The sequence below is a fragment of the Mastigoproctus giganteus genome, chromosome 1 (assembly GCF_048544385.1).
Source record: "Mastigoproctus giganteus isolate SK-2022 chromosome 1, ASM4854438v1, whole genome shotgun sequence".
NCBI classification, from domain to species: domain Eukaryota; kingdom Metazoa; phylum Arthropoda; class Arachnida; order Uropygi; family Thelyphonidae; genus Mastigoproctus; species Mastigoproctus giganteus.
The window spans coordinates 20,662,011-20,689,800 of NC_143575.1; the positions used below are offsets into that span (position 1 = coordinate 20,662,011).

A 27,790-nucleotide genomic window follows, 5' to 3' on the forward strand; every position below is an offset into this window, starting at 1 on the left:
TCTTTTATGTAAAAAATATGATATGAAAGTGATTGAAAAAAAGTTTCAAATTACCTTAAAATTTATTTATTATACAAATGTTATTTTATTTGTAAAGTAATGATACAATAATATATTTTATGATAGCTTATCAGCTACTGCTCAAAGGAGGTGTGAAAAGATCGGGGATGGAAAGCGAGGAATGAGAATGTACAGTCAGTCCTCGTATAGCAAGATAGTTGTGTTCCTAGAAACCCTCGTGCAATGCAAAATCGTGAAATATGAACAACAGGCCCTATGGGAAAAATGGGGTTAGGTGCCGACCACCCACGAATGAACACACATTTGTAACCAAAACATTACCAAATACAATAAATAATCGTAATAAAATACATAAGTATTTTATTACGACTATTACGTAATAAAATATTGCTAATGCTTTTGCTTCTATCGTAAGCAAACTTGTTTTTTGTTTGATTTTCTATCCAAACAGTTGACAGCTGTTGCATCTCTTCCAATTCTTTGTGTCTTAATATAATGAATTTTAATTACACTTTGAGTTGTTACTGCTATGAAAGTTGTTTTTATTTTCTCTGCATTCTTTGTAATTCTCGGCGTTGCCTCATTTAGGTCCGTAGTACGTGCAATATCATGGTCTTTCATTTCGCTCAAAGCGTTTCATATTTTTTCGCTATTGACAGTGGCGGACTGGCCATAAGCTTTACCGGGGAAACCCCGGTGGCCAGTGTGATTTTGGCCATAAACACTAGTATGAGGCCACTACAAATTTTCCCGGGTAAGAATTTTTGACCCAGTCCGCCTCTGTTTATCGATATTGCTTTTCTTTTTCTCTCTGAATCTGCAGTGTCTTCACCAGGACGCTTCCTTTTCACACCTTTTAAGTATTTTATTCATTTTTATGGAATAAAGCACAATTACAAAACGAGGAGGCAAGCTTGATATACATAAACAAAGCTGCGCACGTGTAGCAACTGAATAAACAACACCGTAAAGGCCACTATTAACACCTCACATTTTAAGCACATTTCTAGGGATTACTACCATAAAACAATAAAAACAATTTCCAGTTGCGTTTCTGCTAGTGGAATCAGTTATAAACTGGTAGTAAACTCGATCTAATTGCATTTGCGATTATACCGATAGTTGGAATTGTGTTGGTTTTTACGTTATTATGGTGAAATGTGTTTCCCCTTCACTGATATAAAACACAAATACATTTTCGGAATCTTCTGTTCATTCTTATCGTGTTGCATTCGGTTGGGGCGATTCCGCGTTCGACTGCCATTTCTCGTAAACACAAAGGCGAATCGTGCATAAGCGAATTCGGTTTGTGTTATATAAGATATCGTTCCCCTATTTATAAATCGTGTATGATCGAATTCGTGTAATGTAAACACGTGTTATACGAGGACTGACTGTATTCCATCCTTCATTTTCTCTGAGTCAAGTCTTGATATTCCTTCCCAAGAGGATTTTAAAAATATTTCTATTTTCCACATCTTGGAATTATTCCATGGAAACCGTTCCATGTAAAATGAGATATTTAAAAATTGATGAAATGCATGAGTCAATATGAGACCTTTAAAAAAAATACCTTACAATCCCTTTTGGAGGGTTTGTGAGAGAATTATCTTTTTTTTTTATGTTTAGATACTGTGAATGAGGCAGAAATTCTTAACCTTCACGAACATAACGAATTAACTCCTATTAATCAATATCTGGATACATTTGAATGTATTCTTTTATCAATGATATGGATTGAAATTTTAAATTTTAACTTTTGCAACAAACATTAATTGTAGCTCACAATGTGAATTTGGATGTCAAGCTGAAAAATGTAGACAACCTTATTTCAACAAATCTGTGGGGAACGGGACAAAATACTTTCAAAGTCAAAGGAAACTGCAGGAAATTCCAGAATTTCAATCGAGTTTCAAACCAATTGCAGCATAAAAACACAGTCCAATGCCAAAAAACATTACAGAATCAATGATTTTTTTTAATTGATTCAGTAATATCTGGATTGATATGCCATTTTGAATCCTCGCACTAAATCTGTAACTTATTTGGAATTCACAGATCTTTCAGGATTTAACCAACGAACAAATAAAAGCCTCAGTACAAAAATTATAACAGAAATATGCTAAGGCTATTTCACACAAAATATGCAATGAACTGGTATTTATGAAGAAAATTTACAGAACAAACTTTAGTTCAGAACTAACTGCAGCGAATTTGCTACAGAACATAGGAAATTAATCTAATTGAGTCATTTCCAAATTTTTCTGTAGCACTTAGAATATTTTTGCGTCTACCCACTTCTGCGGAAAGAAGTTTTAGCATCACAAAGATAGTGAAGAATTTTAACAAATCTACAATGTCTGAAGAAAGGCTAAATGGATTATCAATTCTTCACAAATTCTGACATTGTACGGGCAATAGATTTTTCAAATATAATAACGGAATTTGAAAAAAATAAAGCTTTAAAAGCATTTTAAAAATAATTTTAATTCCTTTCAAATTTCAATTCAGGTAATGTTATTCAGGTTTTCAAATTATGTCTTAAATAAATGTAAATTATATGGAAATTGTGAAGCACTATAATCAGTATGATAAATAATTTCTGTTATATAAATTAAAAGTTTCTTTTCATAAGTGGGATGGAGGAGGTCACATTTATGACTAGCCTGGACCCCATTTCACTCTCTCATGCCCCATATACATAAACATGCCTGTTGTCTTCATCATGTCTATCCGTCTGTATGCATGTAATAACTTCCAGTGGATGGATTTCATGAAATTTTATATTTGACTCTTTTAAAAAGATTTGTAAAGACATCCCATATGTTATTTGGGGTGTGTGTGCAAATCTAAATTATTTATTATTAAATAATTTTTATTAGTTATTATTAATTTCATTAAAATTGGATGGATTTCACAAAATTTTATATTTGGCTCTTTTAAAAAGATTTGTAAAGACATCCCATATGTTATTTGGGATGAATCTACCAATCTTTATTATTTATTATTAATTTCATTAATAGAAATCTGGCGATAATTATTTATTTTTTTTCATACACATCACATAGGCTGTCTGTATATTATGTTTGTTTCTCTAAGCTGATTGAAAAAATGAATGGGCAATACAGCAGATGCTCAGAAATGAAATGTTCTCAGTGTAACATGTAAAAGAGGTTTTGCCTTTTGCTCATTTTTTTTCTTATCAGTTTACTAAATACATAAATCACAAATTATTGCTATTTTCTCATTATATTAATCAAAAATCATCTGGATAATCATTACATTAACGTTCTTCTGATAATTAAGAAATTATCCAACTTTCCATTTATGAGACAACTGATGATATGGGAAGATACGATGAGTGGCCAGTTTAAACGAATTGTGTACACACACAGATGAGAAACAAGTGCAACATAAATGACAGAGTGCAGTATGAAAGTTGGCACCAGTGCAAGTATCACAGACACTGCTAACCTAGTGGGATATTCACATACAACAGTGTCTAGAGTATTAGATTGGTAGTAGGCAAATTATGCAAGAAAGAAAAAATATGGCATCGGCAAAAAAAAAAAAAAATGACACTTCCTATTTCATCTAGTCATCCACTCCAATAGTTTGTCTAGTTCTTTTTTGAATTGATTTAAGCTATCAACTTCCACAACAACAGATGGAAGTTTGTTCCAGCAATCAACCACCCATTAGCTAAAGGAAAATTCTGCAATCATCCTTCCTCAATTTGAATTTGTGTCCCCTCATGTGCATAGTCTGAGCAAAAGGAAGAATTCCATCAGCAATGAGCTTGCTCAATCCATTCAAAGCCTTAAACATCTCAATCAGATCACCTCACAGGTGCCTAGTCTCCAGGTGCTGCAATTTGCAGAACTGAATCCTTTTTTTGGTAATATAAGTATATGAGTATGCTAAGAATAGTCTGACAGAAAACATTCAGCCAACAGCAGTCATGTGCTTAGAGATAGCTTGTTGACAGAACTGGTCAAATGGCAGTATAGTATAAAGGAGTTCTTTTAAGTATAGAGGAGTATACCACAAAGTATCAGACCCTGTCACAGATGATAACCCCACAGAGTTTGTTTTATCTGCTAAAAACAAGCAGTATGGAACACACACCAATGCTGCACTTCTGAGGAGTGAAAAAGGCCACCTAGAAGAATCTTGGTTCTAGTTGTTCAGTGATCATGGCAGGAGTATGGTGACAACAGCAGCAAGAATCAGTGGGTCCATTGTGCTAGGTGTCAACACTAAAGAATGGCAGAGGTGTGAAGTGGGAATGATTTTGTAGCACATGTTGAATTCCCTGACAATGGTGGATCAAGGTCCAAATGCAGAGCCTACTTGAATATTGCCATCAACCAGGTGCACCCCTTCATTCTAAACGCAGTGGTTTTCAACCGGGGTGCCGTGTAATTTGGGTTTAAGTTATTTAAAATTATTATTATTTTTTAAAATTTGTATATTTATTTCATTATAAAAAGGTGTACGGTATCCATTGTACCATATCTTTTTAATTTTGTGGTGATTTTTATTTAGTACCTCTATATAAAGAATAAAATTATTATATAGGTATATATTAAAAGGTTGAAAACCACTGTATTAGGTATTTCTTTTGGTTTAGGGGTGCCGTGAAAAAATTACTGGGACACTAAGGGTGCCATGAACCGAGAAAGTTTGGGAACCTCTGTTCTAATGTTTTATTGATCTTATAACAATTATTTCTGTCAGGATAATGCACCATGTCACACAGCTGGATTTTTCAGGAATGGTGTCAGGAGCAACTTTTTCTATACTTTTTCTGAAGGTGACTTTTCCTATACTTTATTAGCCTGTACAGTCAAGACCTGCCAGATGTAGTTTTCATGGGCCAGCATCTCTCTGTAACACTATTGGCATCCTGTAAAGTTCATTCTTCATTCCCCAACAAGTTAAGGCTGTTCTGACGGCTCAAGGAGGTACCTAATAAACTGGCTACTCTGTGCATATTGCCAATATAATCATTGGAACCATGATGGCCATTAAGCCCTCAAAAACTACACTGATTCATATCTGAAGTGCCTGAAAAGGCAAATGACTCAACCACTGCTCAACATTTTATAAATGATTTTTCTATACTTTGGTCATATGAATCGAGTGTCTTGCTGTTCCTGATGACATACTCTTTACACGAAGAAAGCAGTAAGAGCTCTTAAATTTTTTCTCCCCTTTGCTGTTTCACATGACTTGTTTAATGCATGTACTCTACAGAATTCAGAGGAAGTAGTTTACTTTCTGATAATCACCTACTGGTGTCTAATCACAAAGATTTGGGTGAAAGCATCATCACATCATCAGGTGTTGAAGTAAATTGCACCAGTGTCAGAGTCTTAAAATGTCTAGTTTTTGGACAACTGTATTTCAGTTCTAACTGTATTAATGAATGGTTTAAAATAAAGCCACAAAGGGTTTTAGAACCTATTTTTATTTCATATTTTGCCCTTTTTTTGTCTACTTTTTAAATGATTTTTTTGGCCTTTAAGCACCTAAATATCCAGGCTTTAGTAATTATTAATTTACTATTTCAAATTTGTACGCACACACATACATGCACAATACATTTTATTTTTACCTTTTTATTGTGATAATGAAGATAAATCAGAAATCCAAAAGCTACTGCAGCAAGTAGGGTCCCCAAACCAACAAGGAAGTAGCCAACAATGTTGACAGCCAAGGAAGGAAGAAATAACTTATATTTCATCATATGAGCCAAGCTATCAGTAAGTGTAGCAACCTACAATAAAAATAAATCCATTATTTGCACTATAATACAATTATAGAATTAGCACTATAGTATAAACTACAACAAACCTAAGAAAATTTAATACCTATAGGCCTAAGATAAATTTACTAAATTATTAAAAATAAGTGAAACTTACTATTTCTATCCAGAACACTGGAAAAACTAACTCTTTCACTGAAGTAAACTGGCTAAAAGGAAGGAAAATATGGTGTTATTAATTTATGAAAACTTAGCATTTGATTTGTACTTACAAAAAACCATTTCACTGATTTAAAATAATCTTTCCCCCCTCCTACAAACCTCTCCAGTTTTCCTGACTCTACCTAACAACCACTAAAAAATGGACTATTGTTGTTTGGCATACAGTGAAACCTCACTAATTTCGACCATCTATGAGGGGGGGGGGTATCAAAAAGTTCATACCCTGACCTAGATAAAACATCAGTAGGAAGATGCCATTTCTAATATAAGTTGTCTACATATTCAATAACTAACATGTGAAATTTCATTATCATAGGTGATCATACACCAGAAGTGGAGCCCGGAATCTGAGGAAGGACACTATGGTTGACAAAGTGGAGTATCGAGCAGTGATCAAGTTCCTGCATTTGCAGGACAAGACAGCTCAGGAAACTGACAAAGAAATGAAAGCTGTATATGGGCAGAATTGTCCATCCTATGACACTGTAAAAAAGTGGAAACAGGAGTTCCAGTGCGGTTGTACAAGTGTCTTTGATGAGCCAACAGAGAGAAGGCCATCAACATCCACAGGCAGCGAGGCAGTTGCAAAGGTTGAGCAGCTGGTTCTGAGTGACAGACATGTGACAATTAATTTCATTGCAAATGCAGTGGGAATTAGTTATGGCTCTGCCCACAGCATTTTACATGACCATCTGCACATGTCTAAGGTCTCCGCAGGATGGGTTCCAAGATTGCTGACTCCTTTGCAGAAGCAATGTTCTTGCGAACTGTTGGATTTGTGTAATGCGAATGTTGAGAACTTTTTTGATTGATTGGTGACAAATGATGAATGTTGGGTGTACCAGTATGATCCGGAGACTAAAGACATGCATGGATGCTGCTTTGATTTGTCTCAGAAAGTTATCAATGAAGTGGAATCGTGGTTTCAGGCAAAAAGTGCGGACTTCTATGATCAAGGTAATTAAACAACAGATCAATAGATGGGAGAAATGTGTTACTATATATGGAGAGTACATAGAAAAGGATTAAAGTTCGTGTGAAGTTTCTCCTTTCTAGGACTATTATTTCTAGGTAAGGGTATGAACATTTTGATACCCCCTCGTATGACTTACTTTTTTTTTTTTTTTTAATTTATGCATAACGGATATGATTCCTAAACAATTTGTATTAATAAATAAAGAATTGAATGATACAAATCTGAAATTCTTTCAGAAGAAAAAAATTAAATGCAAATGAAAATATTAAGACATTTTTATTGTTAGATAATGCCCTTTCACATCATTCTGATGAAATTTTATCAAACTACTATGGCAGATGAAGTGCTTTTTGAACTTCCCATGCAACCTAGGGATCAGGGAGTCACACTGAGCTAGAAATGTGTATTGAAGGAAACAACTAAAAAGCATTTTTTTATGATTCTGACAAAAAGAGAAAAGACTGTTAATTATTTTGTTATAATTAAAAATTATAACAAAATACACTATTTACAAATGAAGCAAAATTGGTGTTGATGTAAGGAGTTTTGGCTACAAAGAATACAGTGGCCACATTGTGCCTTTCAGGTTACTGTTTATAAGATAAGTTTTTTGCTTGGCACACCGATAAGAAGTGAGGGGGAAAAAAATACATCTTCCTAAGAAAGGTGACTAATTCATGTGAATTTTCTCCATTTCTCAAGATATACTCCAGTGTTATAGGTTCTTGTAAATTTCTGAGAGAAAAATGTTTCTCATCTTTCCTGTTAATAACAACATGGCAGTACACTGAGATCCTCACTTCTGAAAAGGGAAAGATGAGTTATATGAGTGTGTCAGTTGCATGCTCTAAGAAAGGGCCATTTCTTCCCATCTTCTTTTCTGGTGTCAAGCCCAGATGGATGGATGGATGGATGGATGGTCATGATTTCCGGGTTTTCTGGGTTCACAAACCAAGGAATATATCTTTTTGCTTTTTATTTTGGCAGCAGAATGAAGTAGAGCAGAGTACATGTTATTGCATGAAAAAGCTATTAAATGATGTTCTTATTTATTCAGACAGAATAGTGTCAATGTGCTGCACAACAGTGGTTAGTGAAAAAGGTATTAATTTGGGTGATAACATGACTAGAATATGATGAAATTGCAATGGCATTCCAAGGGTAAAATATGTAGGTAGAGTGGACAGTAAAGAATAAAAAGTTGAATTACACGAAGAGAGATGTTCCCTCATTACTCTTATTAAGAGAAATGTAGAACAACATTATGAAATGAAATATAATAGTATTAGCAATGGCCACATGGTGCAAGGAAGCCTCGCTGGCTAAAATAAAACTTCCTGCAATCCAGTCTGAACACCTCTCCCAGTAACTTTAAATTATGGCCCCTTGTTCTAGAATCATTTATAAACATGAAAATTTTCGTCCACATTCATTTTGCTTATGCCTCTCAGAGCCTTAAATACCTCAATCAAGTGTCCTCTAAGGTGCCTAGTTTCCAGGCTCTGCAACACACATTCCAAGTATTTTCTCACATGGACACCCTTTTGCCAATCTCACCAGGCAAGTTAATAATGGACCTTTACTCAATAGAAAGTTTCTGATTTCTTTAAAAAAGACAATATAACTGCAAACAAGCCATGTAGACCCGATTAAATGTTTAATTCTTAATATTTAATGCAATTAAAGCTTATTGTTTAAAAAGCCTTATTATTTTTATCAATTTTAATAAATATTTTCATAAACTATTTTTTCTTTTCATATTTGTGTATTAATACTACCTAAATTAACACGCTTCTGGATTGTGTATAAATTTGCTTGTTTTTTTTTTAACATGAAAATATTTACATATTTTCACATTTTGATTACAAAACAGATCTCTTTAATTACAAAGGTAATTCAAATAAAATCTGTAAAACCAACAAAAAACATATTATGCAAAAATTTATAATCTCATAGTAACAAATGGGCCTGGAGTACTGGGGTCCATAGTTTCAAATACATATATATATACACAGTTATGCCCAGTTAATTTATTAAAGTACAAATAAAATAAAATATAAGTACAAAATTCAGTAGCTTTCGGAACCCGTGTCCCTTTATCAACTGACAAATTTGAATACATTACAAGCAAATGTGGCACGTTACTTATGCGTCATTGTTGTAGCACGGACGTGTGCTGCCTTACGCCAGTGATCATCCATCAATAAAACGGTTGTCTCTAGGATGGGATGTATACACATGCCTTTCTGGCGATTTAATGCCTTAGGGTTGTTTATTATGTTTAGTGACTCTAGCCATAGGTGGTGGCGAAAGTGTCGCGTGTGGTCCACTATCTCAAAGTCGCGCTTGGGGTCAAGATCGTGGTTGGTAGCCCAAAAATGTTCTGCGAGCACGGACTGGTCAGTTTCGGCAAGCCGGATTGCTCTGTCGTGTTCCGTAAGGCGATCCTGGAGACGTCTCGATGTCTCACCTACGTAGCAACTGTTACAGGCCCTACAGGTGATACGGTACACTACATTGCTGCGTAAGACAGGTGTGACAGGGGTCTTCACACTGGAGACAAGTGAACGTAGGCTCTTACCGGGTAATTGCACACATTTGATGTTGTAACTTCTCAGGATCTTCGAGATATGTCCTGACACTCCTGGATAGTACGGAATGTAGGCAGACGATATGCCGACTTGCTTCGGAGGTCTTGGGTTGGAAGTAAGTTCTTCTGCCTGTAACAAGCATCTGTTAAGTACATGGGATGGATAACCGCATCTGGTTAGGTCCGCCTTCACACGGGAGATCTCGTTACGTCTAATTGTGTCGGTGCTGGAATGGCTCCAGGCCCTGGAGAATAGGGTGCGGGTAGTGCTATTGAGATGGCTTGGAGCGTGGCCGGACCCGTAGTTGGTGAATTGACCGCACCACATGGGTTTGCGGTATACTGAGGTCTCTAGACTTGGGCCTACGCGATGCACTAGCACGTCCAGAAACGGGAGCGAACCGTCCACCTCTGATTCTATGGTAAACTTGATGAAATTGGATAGAGAGTTGAGGTGTTCTAGTAGTACCGTTTCAGAACCACGTGGTATTATGGTAAAAATATCGTCGACGTATCTACACCACGTTGTAATAGGTGTAGGTGGGTTCTGGTGTATCTGCTCCTCTAGATCTTCCATGGCGATGTTAGCTACTACAGAACTGACAGGGGCACCCATAGCAGTGCCATGTACTTGTTTGTAGAGTGAGTCTTCAAAGGTGAAGATGCTGCTAGAGAGGCATAGGTTGAGGGCGGTACAGATGTCATCAGTGGATAGTGACGTCCTTGATTGGAGGCTTAAGTCGCTCTCAAAGAGCCTTCTGGCGCAGTGCACGGCCTGTTGGACGGGAATCGAGGTGAATAAAGAAACCACGTCAAATGATGCCATGACAGAGTTGTCAGGGATTGAAATGTCCTTAATGATGTTAATAAATTCACTGCTGTTTTTAACGGTGTGAGATGTATTACCTATAAGAGGCGAGAGGAGGCTCGCGATGTGTTTGGACAGTTCATACGTTGGGGCACTGCAGCAAGACACTATAGGTCTGAGAGGAATACCCGGTTTATGGATCTTTGGTAATCCGTAGAATTGCGGTAGTTGGCAGCCAGTAGCATGTAGAAGATGGTGAGTCGCGGTCGGGATTTTCTTATCTTTAACATTTGCTTCCAGACGTTTCAAGACTTTAACGGATCGAGTAATAGGGCCAAGGCTTTCTCTCGGTAGGCTGATCGGTCCAGCACAACAGTCCGGCGCCCTTTATCCGCAGGAAGTACAACGATGGAGTTGTCTTTTCTTATAGATGACAGGGCGGCACGCTGGCGGTGGTTGAGGTTTGAGTACGTTTTTCGAGTGTTGCGGAGGACTGCGGCAGTCTTGAATCGGATCTCGTTGGCAGTTTCTTCGGGAAGGTTGGTAATACTGGCTTCTATACCCATAGCGAGCTGTATGATGGGAGGTTTCGATGGTATAACGGCGAATTGATAAAGGGACACGGGTTCCGAAAGCTACTGAATTTTGTACTTATATTTTATTTTATTTGTACTTTAATAAATTAACTGGGCATAACTGTGTATATATATATATGTATTATAATCTCATGTCAGATTATCGACTGAAATCTGTTACAAACACTGAGCACCCACATAGCACCATCTGTTGGAATTATTAGGAAATGGTTAATGTTCAAGATTGCAGTAGCACCCTTGCAATCATGAAAGGTAGAGATGTGATCTGTAATCACATTTTTGAATGTAGAAGGAATAAAACTTGCTGAAATTTATTGCAGAATGTTGGCTCAGTATGGTAAAGCAATGGCAACTCTCTACAAGTGGATATTAACTAACTTATTAAATGAGGAAAAGACAGAGCAACCAGATGCTATGAAGTAATCCAGTCAGAGAGCAAGGTGTAAACTGCTTAGTTGATCAGTCTTGATAAACAACATTTCTATTTATTCTGTGAACTGCATATGTTCTTAAGGTCAGTGGTTGTTTTTTCAGAACAAAAACCTTATAAAACTCTATCTTCCCATCACACTAGTCTGATTCAAAACAAAAAAATTACAAAGTCAGAAGCCAAAGAGAAATACATATACAACAACAATATAATGGTCAGGATGTACAGAATCTTTGCTTTTTCTATATATCAGCATATATCAGCTAACTCATAAGCAAAATATAGTTTTAAGTATCAAAAATGCTAAGGATTCTCCTCGATCAGGACACGTACATTATGTTGTGGCACCAGAAGTCATAGTGATGGTGAAAAAATTCATATGAGGAAACTGTCATATAACTACTGAAGAAACTTCTATGGTGTGCAAGATTAGTGTTGGTTCAGCAAAACATGAAAAAGGTACAGTGCATCTATTATCAGTAGTCATTTAATTATAGATATTATTATTATAGCTATTATTAGTGAGGAGTTACATTTTCGAAAAGCATGTGTTTGCTGGATTCCTTGGTATTTAACATCAGAACTGAAGGAACTGTGACTTGACGTGTTATGTAACTCTTGAATGGTATAAGCAAGGAGGAGCAACCTTTTTGGAACACAGTGACTGAAGATCAATCCTGGGTACACTACATACCCAAAAAAAAAAAAAAAAAAATGCACAAGTTCAGAGTGGTGCCATCCAGGCTCACTTCAACAAAAGAAAGCCCATATCCACACACTGGCTGAGAAACTATTACTCACTGTATTTTGAGACCATAAAGGAGTAATTCAAGAATATTTTCTGGAGAGAGAAGAAACAGTTATTAGTAACAAATACTGTGATGTGTTTCTGTATCGTTTAAAGGCAGCAATTCAAAAGAAACATTATAATTTGCTATCCTCAAGTGTGTGCCTGCAGCATGATAACACCCATCCTCATACTACCTGCACTGTGCAAATGGTTTTAACACCAACTACAAAACTTCTCTTGACATAATTAGAGGAAGCATTTTGAATATAATGGGAACTATATTAAAGGTTGACATAATAGTGTTCTTATTTATGAAATACAAATTTTAACTTTTGCAGTTTTCATTTGATTGACCTTTGCATATTCTACAATTCAGATTTTCGCTAATTTGGACTACCCATTGTCTCCCCCCCCCCAAAACTTTAGTTGAAATTACTGAAATTTTATTACAGGATTTGGTTCAAACAATGGAAATACTTTTTTCAGTGGTATCTATAATTTTCTCAACTTAACTTCCTGTGTCAAGTTCTAATGACACAAAACATCTGTTTTGCAGCATCAGAAGTTTGTGCATATTACAAGAAAATCATTCTGGTACCCGCACAAAGCTTATCAGAGAAATTCAGTAACTACGAAAACTACTGGTTAAAATTTCTTTTCTGAAGTAATTTTTTTATAATTAGAGGTTACTGGAAGTTTTTAGGATTACCATAAAAATGATAATAAATAAACCAGATAATAAATAAATAAATTAATGATTATAAATAAATAAATAAAATCACAAAAAATATGAAGTGTACCAGAAAAAGCAAAAAGATTATCCGTGATGTATACTTTACTAAAATCTGAAATTTATATTATAATAATTATTATTAAGTTACTATATTCCTCATATTGTCAATATTTTTAACTCAATCAATCTTGAAAACAGGTGAAGCATGTTTTCAAGATTCCCTAATAATAAGTGTCCCTAAGACATACCAGAACAAACAATAAAACTTAAAAATTCACAAGTTTATTCTTGTAACTTACGCAATTCCAGGGATCTTCTGAATGTTCAAATTAACTTGGAATCTTGCTGCAAAATCAACTGAGATGCCAGTGAGCTAAAATAGTAAACAATAAGAGTGTGAAATAATACAGAAAAATCTAGATGAAAATCTTAGTTTTACAATTAAATTTTAAAAAACAAAAACAAGCTAGAAAACTTATTTAGTTTATAATCCAGTCATGAAATTCAGATATTCACCACTTTTTTTTTTTTTATTTTTTTTGTGTTGTAAAAATATAATGGCATAACCATTAATTTTTTTTCTAAAGCCATCATTTGTCAAGAAAACTTAACACTATTATTTTGTATCATCTTGTTATATGTACATTAAAGTAGCCTTTTTTTACCACTCAACTGATGCACTACTATACAACTAAAATATACACTATCCTTCAACATGTCAAAGGACACGTCACCCTTAGAAAGTGATGGTTAATTCCAGCAGTTACATGGCAGAAAAGGAATCACTTCACAGGAAGATGAAACAAAATGGACCAAGAAAAGGACCTTGATCCCTTCACAAGAGGTGATAGTAAGCTGTTAACAGAGCCAACACATCCGTGTGCCAGATAGAAGAAAGAGCAGGAGATCCAAAATAAACTGCTGAAAACATTGTAAGCTAGAAAAGACAGGGTAATGTGACAAATCACCCAGAGCCAGGTAGACCACCCCCACAGCATGTTGAGAGTTGAAATAGATAGTGAAAGGAAACTGCAAAATAATCCTTAATGAGCTCACTCAAGAGGCATTTGACAGAACTGGGATAAGTGTAGGATCTACAACAGTCAGAAAAATACTTGGTAGAATGGGTTACCATGGTTATACAGCTGCTTGTAAGCAGAAGCTATATTTCTCAGCAATGCATATCACTGCCTATCAATATTCTTGCCTTCGTTGCCTTCTATAAAGAAGCACACTTGACATTACAACAGTGTCATAATGTCAAAATGAATCGGACTACAGCTACACAGTCCATGTATTAGATCAGGGGTCACCAAACTACGGCCCGTGGGCCAGATCCAGCCCGCGTAGTCTGTTCATCTGCCCCGCCCTGCACTGTGCTACAAATGATCAAAATTTCTAAAATATATTGTAATTACTTATATGGAAATATAATAAATAGTGAATCAACGAAATACTACTGTTTCAATGACAGCTTGTGAGCGGGGCTTATACCTTGGCAACGGCGAGCGGCGGCGCACGTGACATCACAAAAGGGTGCTTTGTCAGGAACACCCGCCATTTGTTAACATAGTCGTATCTACCGCCCATCTCCGTCGATCATGGTTATGGGATATGATCGCTAGGGTGCAGCAGGGGATAGATGTTAGCGCTGTCAAAAGTTAGAGTGCAGTGCAACATTCGGCTGCATATATTTGGAATATTTTCTGTGAAGATAAGATAAACTTCCGTTAAAAGAAATTAAAATAAGTGTAAGTAAAAATAAGGTAAATTCTTGTAAAATATTATATATAAATAGTAATTATACAGTATGTAAGTAAGGGGCTTAGAGGGGAACAGGTATCCTGTGTGTTATCAGACACTCAGCCTAAAACACTGATGGATCCAATATCTCTCTATTACAGAAGATTTAGGAGAAGTCCGGTTGGCCTGCCTCCCTAAAATCCACTCATGCACACCTTCTCGATGGTAAGCCCTGTTACGTCACTTAGGTGGCAACGAACGTGTAGAGTGGTTCTCTTCAAGCGTGAAGAGGAAAAGACCAAACCCTCCAGCAATATGAAAGCACGACGAAACAAATGGCCCTCAGTCCCCAGCAGCTTTCACTCTCCCTCTTACGGCAGCGAGAGGATTAGAGTGGAAGCAGAGGGTGCTAAGAATCTCTGGGTACGATCAGGCTGCCATGCACGGAAACTGAACTTGGCCTGTTATAACGTAAGAACACTCATCGGTGAAGACAGAATATTAGAGCTGGAAAAGGAATTAGAAAATGTGAATTGGAATATCATCGGTTTGGCTGAAACAAGAAGAAGAAATGAATCACTTATAAGTTTATCACGTGGAAATCTGCTGTACACCAATGGAAACAGTGAAAGGAGTGAAGGTGGAGTTGGGTTTCTGGTCCATAAAGATTTTAAAAACAACATTTTGGAATTCAAAAGTACATCACCAAGGGTGTCAAGACTAATACTCAAGATTTCTAAGAGATACAAGCTAAAGATTATAATGATTTATGCACCAACATCGAGCCATGATGATGAAGAGGTTGAAGAAATGTACACCGAAATTGAGAGTCTTCTAGATGAGCAGAAAACCCACTACACTATTATTATGGGAGACTTCAATGCTAAGGTTGGAAAAAGACAAAACAGCGCAGAAAGAGGAACTATAGGAAATTTTGGAATTGGTGAAAGAAATGAAAGAGGTGAAAGACTTGTGGAATTTGCAGAATCTCAAGGACTGTCAGTAATGAACACTTTTTTCAAGAAAAGGGTGAACAGAAAGTGGACATGGAAGAGTCCAAATGGATTAACTACTAATGAAATCGACTTCATCCTCACTAACAGAAGATATATTGTGAATGATGTTACCGTCCTGAATAAGGTAAATGTTGGAAGTGATCACAGAATGGTAAGATGTACACTTGATATAGATGTAGGAAAGGAAAGGAAAAAACTGACTCGAGTAAATAATACAAAGGTCTTTGAGATAACAGAAGAGGAGAAAAAGCAGTATGTACTGGAACTTAAGAACAAGTATGAGCTTCTGCAGACTGCTGAGGACCAAGATATCGACGAGGAATATTACAACTTTTTGAAAGTGATAAAGCCCAAGAAACCTATAGGGAAAAAGAGATCCAAAGAAGAAAAAATTAGTCAAGAAACACTTATCATGATGAACCGAAGACGACAAATGAAGAGCAAGAAAAACACTGACAGGGAGAAAATTGAGTATACTGAGTTATGCAAAGCCATTAGAAAGAGACTCAGAGAGGACATAAGAAGATTTAACACAAGAAAAGTAGAACAAGCATTAAGGGAAAACAAAGGATTTAAATCAGCAGCCATGATCAGTAATACAGAAAGACAAATGATACTGAAACTGAAGAATAGTGATGGTGTACTTATAAACAGCAGAGAAGGCATAATTCAAATAGCAGACGACTACTATAGAGAATTATACAAGGAGCAGGGGAATGATGCCAGCAGTGGGGAAGATGGATTGCAAAGTAGCAACACATACGACATACCCAATATTCTTCCTGATGAGGTAGAGCATGCATTGAAGAAAATGAAGAATCAGAAAGCCCCGGGGGAAGATGAAGTTACTGTAGAGTTGTTAAAATTGGGAGGAAGAGACATAACACAAAAACTGGCAAGGCTCTTCACAAAGTGCATTAGAAAAGGTGTGACGCCTAAGCAGTGGAATAATGCAATCATAGTTTTGCTGCATAAGAAAGGAGATAAATCAGAAATTGGAAATTATAGACCAATTAGCTTGTTATCCCACATCTACAAGTTGTTCACAAGGGTCATTACTAACAGATTAGAAAGAATACTTGATGAGAATCAACCGAAAGAGCAAGCTGGCTTTAGGACAGGATTCTCAACTATGGATCACCTTCATGTAATATCACAGCTAATGGAGAAAGCAAATGAATATAAAACACCACTATGCCTGGCATTTGTGGATTATGAAAAGGCATTTGACTCCATACAGCATAAGGCAATGTTTCGGGCACTGGAAAGACAAGGCATTGATACCCCATATATTATGATTTTGAAGAAAATATATGAGAGTGCTACCTCCTTTATTAGACTAGACAAAGACAGTAGGAAATGTAAAATTGAGAAAGGAGTTCGACAAGGAGACACAATATCTCCGAAGCTGTTTACTGCTGCCCTTGAGGAAGCTTTCAGAAGATTAGACTGGTCGCAGAAAGGAGTCAATGTGAACGGAGAGTACCTAAACCATTTACGATTTGCAGATGACATTGTGGTCATAAGCCACGATCCCAAAGAATTAGAGGAAAATCTTAATCAGTTATGCACAGCTAGTAAGGATTTTGGACTAAAGATGAATATGGCTAAAACAAAAGTAATGATGAACAAGTATGCCACAGAAAGGGAAATAATGATTGAAGGAGCAGTAATTGAAAAGGTGGAGTCATATAGTTATCTGGGACAAGTTATTAGCTGTAATAATGATAAATGGCTGGAAGTCAAGAGAAGAATAAATTTTGGATGGATCGCATTCAGGAAATATAGTCACATACTGAAGAGCAATATCCCAGTTTGTCTTAAACGTAAAATAATGAACCAATGTATACTCCCCACCATGACTTATGGAAGTGAAACTTGGGCACTCACCAAAAGAATGGAAGAGAAGCTGAGAACTACACAGCGAAGAATGGAACGAATCATATTGGGAATCAGACTGTTAGATAAGAAGAGAAACACATGGATTAGGCAACAAACTCAAGTAAAGGACATTCTTATCAAAACTAAAGAAGTAAAATGGTCTTGGGCAGGACACATAGCTCGAAGACATGATGACAGATGGACTAAGAAAATAACAGAATGGTATCCAAGAGGAGCTAGAAGAAAACCTGGAAGACAAAGGCGGAGATGGATAGATGAAATTCATGAGTTTGTGGGTAGTAAATGGATGTCCAGTGCTCAAAACAGAAGGAACTGGAAAGTTGCTGGAGAGGCCTTCATCCTGCAGTGGATTGAAAATGGCTGATGATGATGATGAAGTAAGCAATTGTTTCTCCTTTCTAGATATTTTTCTTCACCGTTCTCCCATAGTTATGGCTACTAAGAAAAGAAAAGTAGATGCTGAGTGTCGCCTTTTCAATGAAGAATGAGAAGAAAAGCACTTCTTTGTGGAAGCAAGTAACCAAAGGACTGTGTGCCTGATATGCAACAACAGTGTTGCCGTTTTAAAAGAGTACAATCTTCAGCGTCATTATGAAACAAAACATCTTTTAACATTTTCGAAGTTTTCTGGAAAGTTACGTACTGAAAATTTTAAATTCATAAAACATAGTTTGGCATCACAAAGGCATGTGTTCATGAAAATATTTATTGAAAATGAATCTGTAACCCGTGTAAGTTACAAAATAGTAAATAAGATGGTAGAGCGAAGAAAACCGTTCACTGATGGCAGCTTCATCAAAGAGTGTATGATGGAAGCGGCAAATAACCTGTGTCCTGAAAAAGCTGATTTATTTAGAAGTGTTAGCCTTTCAGCAAGTTCAGTTGTGTAGAGAACAGAAGAACTTGGAGAAAATATAGTATTGCAGATACACGAAAAAGCTAGACAATTCTTGTGGTATTCTTTAGCACTGGATGAGTCTACTGATCTCTAGAGCACGTCACAACTTCTCATATTCATTCGTGGTGTTAATTTGGACTTTCAAGTCACAGAAGAGTTGGCATCCGTTTGCAGCATGCACGGAACAACAACTGGAGAAGATATTTTCGTGGAAGTGCAGAAAACTTTGCAAAGCTATAACCTTCAGTGGAATCAGCTTCGATGTGTCACAGTTGATGGAGGAAAAAACATGGCTGGTGTTAGGAAGGGTCTCGTAGGGAAGATTAGAACTAAGTTAGAAGATCTTCAACTTCCGGGTGCTTTGTTTATACACTGCATTATACATCAACAAGCACTATGTGGCAAGGATATTTCTTGCATACTGAAACCAGTCATCTCTGCGGTGAACTTTATTGAACTTAATGCCATGAACTTAATCACCGCCAGTTCCAGGCTTTTCTTGAGGAAATTGACTCTGAATTTTGTGACTTACCTTATCACACAGCAGTGTGATAAGGCTTAGCTGCAGTAAAGTCCTGTTTTGTTTTTATAAGCTACGAAAAGAAATAGATATTTTCCTCACCGAAAAGGATAGAGCTGATACACTTCTATCAGATCCTACCTGGCTATCAAAATTGTCATTTTTGGTTAACATAACATCTCACACGAATGAATTGAATTTAAAACTTCAAGGAAAGGACAACTTTATCTGTGACCTTTACCGAATCATTAAAGGATTTCGAAGAAAGCTATTACTTTTTGAAGCACAACTAGAAAGAGGAGATTTCTCTCATTTTCAGTGTTTCAAAGAATTTATTGCTAAAATCGGAGAAGATATCAATCTCGAGTTTCCAAAGAAAATTATTAATGACTTAAAAAAGCATTTTTTGGAAAAATTTTCAGACCTCGAAAGAATTGAAAGTGATATTCTTTTGTTTCAAACTCCGTTTCATTGTAACGTTGGTGACATGCCAGTCGAACTACAGTTAAGGATCATTGATTTACAAGCAAATGACCTATTGAAAGAGAAACACAGAGAACGAAATCTTGTAGAATTTTATCGCTGCTTATCTGATGAGTTTTCAAAATTAAAGTTTTCAAATGAGTTTTCAAAATTAAAGAAATTTGCCTCTAGTATGGTATCAGTGTTCGGTACAACTTATGTCTGTGAGCAAGCATTTTCAAAACTGAAATATGTAAAGTCCACATATCGAACAAGGCTGAGTGATGAACATTTAAAGGCAATCCTCTTGGTTGGGTGTAGCAATTCAAAAGCAAACATTGATGATATTTTAAAAGCTAAACACCAGTTCCATAAATCACATTAATATTTTCTGCTTATCTTATTTCTAATGTCGCCTTCCTTGATAAGTTTTTTATAAATAAATATATTTGTTATCTTTATTTTTCTATATATTCTTTATTTTTGCATATTTTGTGTATTGGTAAATAAATATATTCGTTGTCTTCATTTTTGTTGTTTGTTTGTTATTTGGTTTTTAGGAGCATTAGCAACTAAGGCTATAACTGTTCCGGGGATATGCGGTGGTCATTCCCAGACTTTTCCGCATCCTCCGTATTTGGTGGTCATGGGCTCGAACCCGGTCTAATCCATTTTTGTTGCATTTACTGAATTGTATATATTGAACAAAATGATTATACGGCCTGTGCTCGTCAATCTCTCGGTTATCTGGCCCGTTGTGAAAAAAGTTTGGTGACCCCTGTATTAGATGGATGAACCCAGGTGTGGTATATTCCCAAAGAACAGTTTCATCTAGCCTGTACTGCACTGAAAATGAAGTTTGGTGGTGGTAGTGTGATGGCACAGGCCTGTTTTATTTGGACTTGGTCCACTGGTCCTCATCAATGAAATAAATGCAACTATATATTTTGATATTCTGAACACCTCTGGGAAGTACAGTTTTGTGTTTTTTACAGTTCAGGTAACTCAAAATATTAGTCAATTCTGAACTCAACATATAATTCAGTTTCTGCAAGAAGTAAAACCTAGTTAGTCTGAAAATTCTCTCTCTTATATCATGCTGTGACACTCAAAATAGGAGTTGGCAAATGTTTGTGTAGTAATGTCTACTTCTGTTTTTGTCAGAATTCTGTGGTCCAGCTATTTATTTCACTAAGCTGAGGATGCATAATTAGCATATATTTACTGTTTGCTCATTTCTATAATTGTTATGCCTTGGCAGCCCACTGGAGGACTGCAATTGCCCCTCTAAATCTGAAACAGAAAACCAGAAACACAAATGAATGTCATCAATAATCAAAGGACTGAAACTATGAAAGAATCTCTGAAAGAATTACACCGTCAGCATTGTGATTCTACTAAAAGTAGCAACAAACGATAGTATCATATAAAAATATATTAACATATATCTAACAAATAATATTTTAAAAAAATTTTAGGACCTGCATGTCACATTATTTAAAAAATCATTATACCTTATTCTAAATGCTGGTTCATAAGGTACTCCTTTATTATAATAAAATAATTTACAATGCCATATTGAAAAAAATTAAAATTTCCTTGTTGGAACATACTTAACTATCCCAGAACCAAACCTTGGAAAAATGGTGACCCAATGACATAGCAAAAGAGAAAACTGGTGACAGCAAATGGTATTTGAATAAGATATAAACATCTTTTCCACATGTACTATAAACGGTTTAATAGTTTTAATAGCTTAGAAAATTAAACTCACTCACAGTTACATGCCAGCTTTTTATCTTTCTGAGCATGAATGAAGTCACTTTGAAAAGCTAATATATCTTTTCAGAGAGAGAGAGAGAGATATTCTGACTGCATTACCTACAAATATTCCTAATGATTATATACTATCTGACTTGTTCCTTTATACTATGTTATTAAATGTCTTTGTTATCACACATTAACTGGCTTACACCATTCCTGCCAGTAATGCAATATGAAGATGTAAGCACTGTGTGCAAAACTAATTTTCATGCATTCTTACATACATAAAGTCAACGAAAATTGTTATATACAACTATAAATCGTTGCACGTAGATCTAATTTATGTTCAATCTATTATGAGAAGATTATATGAAAGTAACTCATTTCTGAATACAATATTTAAGCAACTAATAAAAGCATTATTACAATATTAAAGTGAATGTTGACATAGAATGTCACATATAATCAGTGTAGTGAAATGACAAGATTTCATAAGTGAATTCCTCAAACAACCAATTTTTTAAATACATTTTTAACACCTTCTAAAAAGTGCTAAAATGTATTTAAAATTTTAAAATTTCATTAATAAAAATTACTCACTGGTTCTATGTCCACATGAAATCCATGTTTTGAGGCAACTGGATTCATACCTATAACATTACTTACATAAAAATGATCAGCAAGGTAAAAGTGAGGAAGTGACATTACTGCCGGAGCACCTATGGATATAAACAAAAATATTTAAATGAAAACTAAAAACAAATACACAACTGATATCTGAAAATGTCAGATAAAGTTATCAATTCAGTACACATTCTGCAATTTTTTATGTTAATTAAACAAATTACTGTAAAATTATTCAATATTATGATTCATATTCGATATGATTCAATATTCTGTAAAATTATTCACTTTTAGTAATTAATTTTCAGAAGTTAAATGTTTGACACAAGCTTAATTTAAATACTGTGATAAACTAGGTAAATTATATAAATAAACCAGTGTCTTCTTATAACTGTTCAGTTAAATGCTAAGGTAATTCTGCTCCACCTACAAGGTCAAAAGTTTGCATATGGGTGCTACACTTTCTCCTATTTATCAAAGGGAAATTTTTGAGATTAAGTAGCACAAAGGAAAATTTTAATTCTAAGGCCATATATAAGTGCAGCATTTGTACTTAAAGTACATGTTCTTATACCACATATCCCTGTGACTTATAACAACTACTCTTCTGAATTAAAGCAGTCTCATTTGCTTGTAATAGTCTGTTTTATCCAATGTCAAAAGTTTTCAGTGTCGATTTAGTTGCACAATGTTTTTATTATGGTCAGCTTTGCACAGTATGTTTGCCATTCAGTGACATATATAATCTGTATATTCCTTCGCCAGGTAGGAAGACCATAAACAATTTATACAGAAGCATCATAAAAGGTTTGCAAGTTTCATTTTAGGATACTATTACAATAAACTGCTATTCTGTACTGTTTCATTACAAATAAGCAGTGCTACTTATTGTTGTGAAACGGCAGGAGAAATATGGTGCTGGCTCTATGATAAATTTTCAAATTTACTGTATATTAAATGTATATACACTAAGCGATCACTGAATTATGACCATCCACCTAATACCATGTAGCAGCTGTTATCCATTTGTATTGATAACAGCTGCTACTCATCTAGGTATTGACTCCATTAGATGTCTGAAGATGTCCGTAGGTATCTACAGCCATGCTGCCTGCAAGACTTTCCATAGTGCCAGAATCAATGATGGTTGCATGTCCATATGTCTCACTTCCTGTTCCAAAACATTCACACAGGTGTTCAATTGGATTGAGTCAAGTCAATAAAATTAAATGTAAAGGGAAGTTCAGAAGTTCTTTGTTCACTGTGGTCCTCGAATTACTTGCGTAGTGTGACTTGATGACACGGTGCAGTATCATCTTGGAGTATTCCATTTCTGTTTGGGAAAAAAATGCAACATGGCAGGGTACATGTTGGCTGTTAAGAGCTGTCAGTAGACCTCACCATTGAAATGTTGGTCCATACGCACCAGTGGCTTAGTTCTTGTCAGCAAAACATTTCCTGGATTATAAATCATGAATTATGACCATCCCACAAATAGGGTGGTCATAATTCAGTGATCATCGAGTGTATAATTATGTTTTAAACACCCTTAGGCAATGTTTGCAGAGTTCTCCCGAGAAAATCAGACTTTTCATCCAGTAAAAGAAACAAAGTGATCACAGAACATACAAATTATACCAATGCCTCATACCTCTGTTGCTTTGGCACAAAAAAAAAAATAATAAAATAATAATAATAATAAATAAAAAAAAAATCAAAAATCAAGCATAAGATTACACAGATGTAAAAGGAAACGATAATCGAATATTCACAATTCTATAGCATGGGAAACAACTGTATTAAGAAAACTAAACAAAATGGAAATTTTTAGAAACTTGTAGAAACTTTTAGAAACACAGATGTAAAAGGAAACGATAATCGAATATTCACAATTCTATAGCATGGGAAACAACTGTATTAAGAAAACTAAACAAAATGGAAATTTTTAGAAACTTGTATCCTTGATATATCCAAATTTTGGAATTCAAGGTTGTATCAGGAGTTGTTACCTGGGTGAAGGTAAAGAAAGCCTGCACAAGAAGCACGCAAAAGTTCGATGAAATTTACTGGTAAAAGTACTTTGCCGTAATGGCATTTGTATTGTTTCTCGCTCAGTAAACATACAGCAGGTGTTTATCGGTCAGGAGTAACCTGATCTTTTTTCTTTAGAATCACAGGTGGACTAGTGAATAAATTGTTTATTAAGAAAAAAAAAGGCAAAGGAAGCCCACACGAGAAGCACGGCAAACTTCCAAAAGGTTTACCTGTGAAACTACGTTATGAACATTTTTTACGACGCCAGAACTTCCATGATTCAATGTTCATGATTCAATTAGTGTTCAAAGTTCATGATTCAATTAGTGATTCTAAAGAAAAAAGGTCAGGTCCCCCCCCCCCCCAGAGGGTTTCAAGCTCCCGTAGGATTCAACTTCTACTCCAGACTGATCTGTTTATCAAGAGATCATTTTTAGAGATGCGCGAGGTTATTTTATTTATTTATTTTCACCTTATAGATTTGATTTGACCTTGTAGAATGTCCTCTTTAAAATGTTAAATGGCATATGGTAAAGTTACCTTGGTTTTCAACCAAACCTGATGATAATTAGCATTTTTAAAGGAAAATATTGCAAAGCAAAATTATATATATATAAACCCTCCAAGTATAAACTAAAGCAGGGCTGCTCAAAGTAGTAGCCACAGGCACCATGGTGCTCTCAGTAAGTTCAGGTGGTGCCCTTGAACAAGCGGACCACTTTTCTGAGAATGTGGTTGAGGAAATTCTACGATATAAGCATCAGATATTAAATCATTTTCAAATAAAATTAAATGTTTTAAGCATTTAAATTTACACTCTTTTCCTTTGCCTGTACTACTAAAATAATATTCTGTTATTGAAAATAAAACTCAAACTATTTTAAAAAAATCTGCCTATAAATTTGCACAAGCAAATTTATTAGACAACTGACATTCATTTAATGAACTTCATTTCTCTACAGTTAACATTTTACACACATTTTTGGGTAAATATTCTTTTTGTACTACTCTCAACTTAAAAATAAAAGGCACCTGGCCAGCCGAAAAGGTCAGACAGCATTGACTTAATACATCTCTTATAAATGTCTTGAGACCCCCAATTAATGACATTCAAACAGATGGCATCAGAAACTAGCATCCTAACTACTTGCATGGGGTTTCTTCTAAAAAAGAACTTCTGAACTTTCCTTTACATTTAATTTCATTGACAACTCAGCTGTTATCCACAATTTAAAAAAAAAAAAAAAAAAAAAAAAAAAACTGCATGTATTCAGTTTGAAACAGATAATTTTGTAGGTTTAATAAGGAATTAATTTTAAATTTGGCATAGTTGGCATGATTTATTGCATTGGGAGAGGTGTCAGCATCCAAAGGAAACTGAATCGAAATTTTGTTTAGTAAAAGATTTGATTTTCAAAAGCTACTTACTGTGTTGACAAGCACTTATATCTATAGCACCAGATGGAAGATTCATAGATGTTGCAAAACAAGCATTATCCGGATTATTAGTAGCATTGGCAAAAGCATCAGCAGTAGCTATAAAACGTCGTGATTTCACTCCTAAATGCTCTACAGATTCTTGAAAATGAAGAGTAAGTGATCTGCAAGAAAATAGTCATTAGAATACATCCAAGCAAACAGCAGTGAAAGGATGGACTAGCACTCATTACCATATATATATATTTATTTATTTCTTTTATTATTTTTTGTTTTGAACGTCTAATAAAGAAAAAGGATATCTCCACACACTCAGTTGGCTTTTTATTAGCAAAAGGGCATTATGTAGGAATGAACCGGTCTCTGTAATGCTGGCAAAGGCTCAAAGTCAGGAACAGCTGATATAAAATTGAAGTTTGCACACATACAGATCACTTTTTGAGTGTCTGTGAGGAAAAATAGGTTGGCATTGAGATCTTTTTAACTTCAAATGTGAAATGACTGTGGGGGCAAGACGAGCCAGTGGCTCAACAATAGCAAACATGGTCAAGTGCTCCCATTCTGCAGTGTCACAAGTCTATCATGACTGGCTCAACAGCAGTTGAACAACCAGCTAAAGGGCATATATGGGACAGCCATATGTGGTCAAAGCCCAAGGTGAGTGTCCTGCATCTTGTCTTTAAACACAGCAACAATGTAGCACAGTGGTCCAGCTAATCACCCAGTACAACATGGGAATAGCAAGACCAATATCCACATGGACTATGCACTGGACATTAGCTTGCATTACCCCATCACCATAAACCAGTCAGCTATTCATTTTCAGAGAAAAATACAAAAAGTCTCATTTACAAAATAAGTAGGCTGTTTTCAAGAAACAATATTTAAATGACACATGGTGCTACACTGAGTTAAGTGGCTTATTCTGATAATCTATACATACAGTAATTACATCTACATAGTAGTTACAGTAATTATTGTTTTGGTAAACCTTATCCCCTGTTAGCACAAATCAAGTGATTAAGCCAGCAAGAAGAGGTATGCGTGAAAATCTCACATTTCTGCTAAAATTAATGGTTGAAATGTCTTCAGGTAAAAGTGCTGTATTTAAACATTATTCTATGACTTTATAACAAATAAAACACTCTCATACTCACTGGTAGATGTGTGCGTGCCTCGCAGTTCTTCCCTTACCACCATTAAAAACTGTTTATCACCCATCAATTTTCTTCTTAATATATAAATAATATATTAAAAATTAAAAAAATTAATAAGAAATTACAAGTTGAAGTGTGAATGCTGTGGGGCCTAACTGTTTGAAAGCTGTCTATTATTGTCCCTTTGTCATCTCCAAGGGCAATAATACATCACTATGTTAATTATTTGAGGCTGTGATAAGTGCAGAAAGCCTCCCAACATTTCAATTAACTGCTATTACACTTTTTGGCCACTGAGTAGCCAGTTACATCTCCTATATCCACTGCTATAAAATATTATGGAAATCCAATGCTACAGGCAGAAAATGCTACATTTGTGTCAATCATAAGAGTTTTAAAAGACTTGGAACCTAGATGGTCCTGCATTACTTCTTTAACCAGTGACTCCATTATTTTCCCTGGAACAGAAGTTAAACTAACAGATCTGTAATTACTCGTGTCATCCTTTGATCCTCCTTTGTGAATTGGGGATGCATTTGCACTTCTCAGCCTGTGGGGATTTCTCCTGAATCCAAGAATGCTTTCATAATTATGGTTAATGGTTTGCTTAGTTCCTTTGCAGCTTCCCTTAATATAACTGAATAGTTCCCATCCACCTCAGGTGTCTTAATATATAAATTCTTATGTTTAACTTCAGCAATTTCTCTTCCACCTTCCTCTCAGTTATTACAAAATTATTTAGTTCCCTGTTGGAGTTTGATAAACTTCTGGTCTCCACTTCCCTACAGAATTCCTCGTGTACATTTAGATGCAAAATACTAATTCAGTTTGTCAGGTACCCAAGCAGGATCATCAACAGTCAAACTGTTGATATCAAATGGACCAACCTGATTCATCCCCTTCCTTCTAGAGTTTACATGAGTAGAGAGGAGAGGTCTTTGCATCTTTTGCCAAAGATTTCTTGTAATCTGCCTTCACTTGCCGAACTTTCTCTGCAACTGGATTACAGACTAGCTTAGGGGTTGGCAACCTGTGGCTCTTTGAACATATAACTGCGGCTCTTTAACTTTTAGCTCACACGAAGTGCAATTTGAAATGGAGTTAGAGGACTTAAAAATCAAGGACATGTGGAGTGCAAGACAAAAATGCTTTAAAACTGAAATTGAGGATTTGGAGAGGCAAAAGGCTACCTTTGTAATTCTACACAAATGGACGGCAATACATGAGTTGAAAAAGCAAGACCAAATTGTGTTCAATATGTGGAGTAGTTTACCGGACAAATATATAATTTTGAAAA

The 27,790-nt window shown here is 35.5% G+C and overlaps 1 protein-coding gene across 2 annotated transcripts in view; it reads right to left on the bottom strand.

Annotated features, from left to right (window-relative positions):
- LOC150090617 (scavenger receptor class B member 1-like) overlaps window positions 1-27,790 on the bottom strand; it is a 147,929-nt gene that overhangs the window by 11,367 nt on the left and 108,772 nt on the right. For both annotated transcript variants that reach the window (XM_090371801.1, XM_090371810.1), the window contains 5 exons: window positions 25,328-25,500; window positions 21,842-21,960; window positions 13,236-13,309; window positions 5,949-6,000; window positions 5,642-5,803 (listed from right to left, as the gene is read on the bottom strand). In XM_090371801.1, the coding sequence (XP_090227927.1) occupies window positions 5,642-5,803; window positions 5,949-6,000; window positions 13,236-13,309; window positions 21,842-21,960; window positions 25,328-25,500 (580 nt within the window). The remainder of the gene's footprint in view (window positions 1-5,641; window positions 5,804-5,948; window positions 6,001-13,235; window positions 13,310-21,841; window positions 21,961-25,327; window positions 25,501-27,790) is intronic.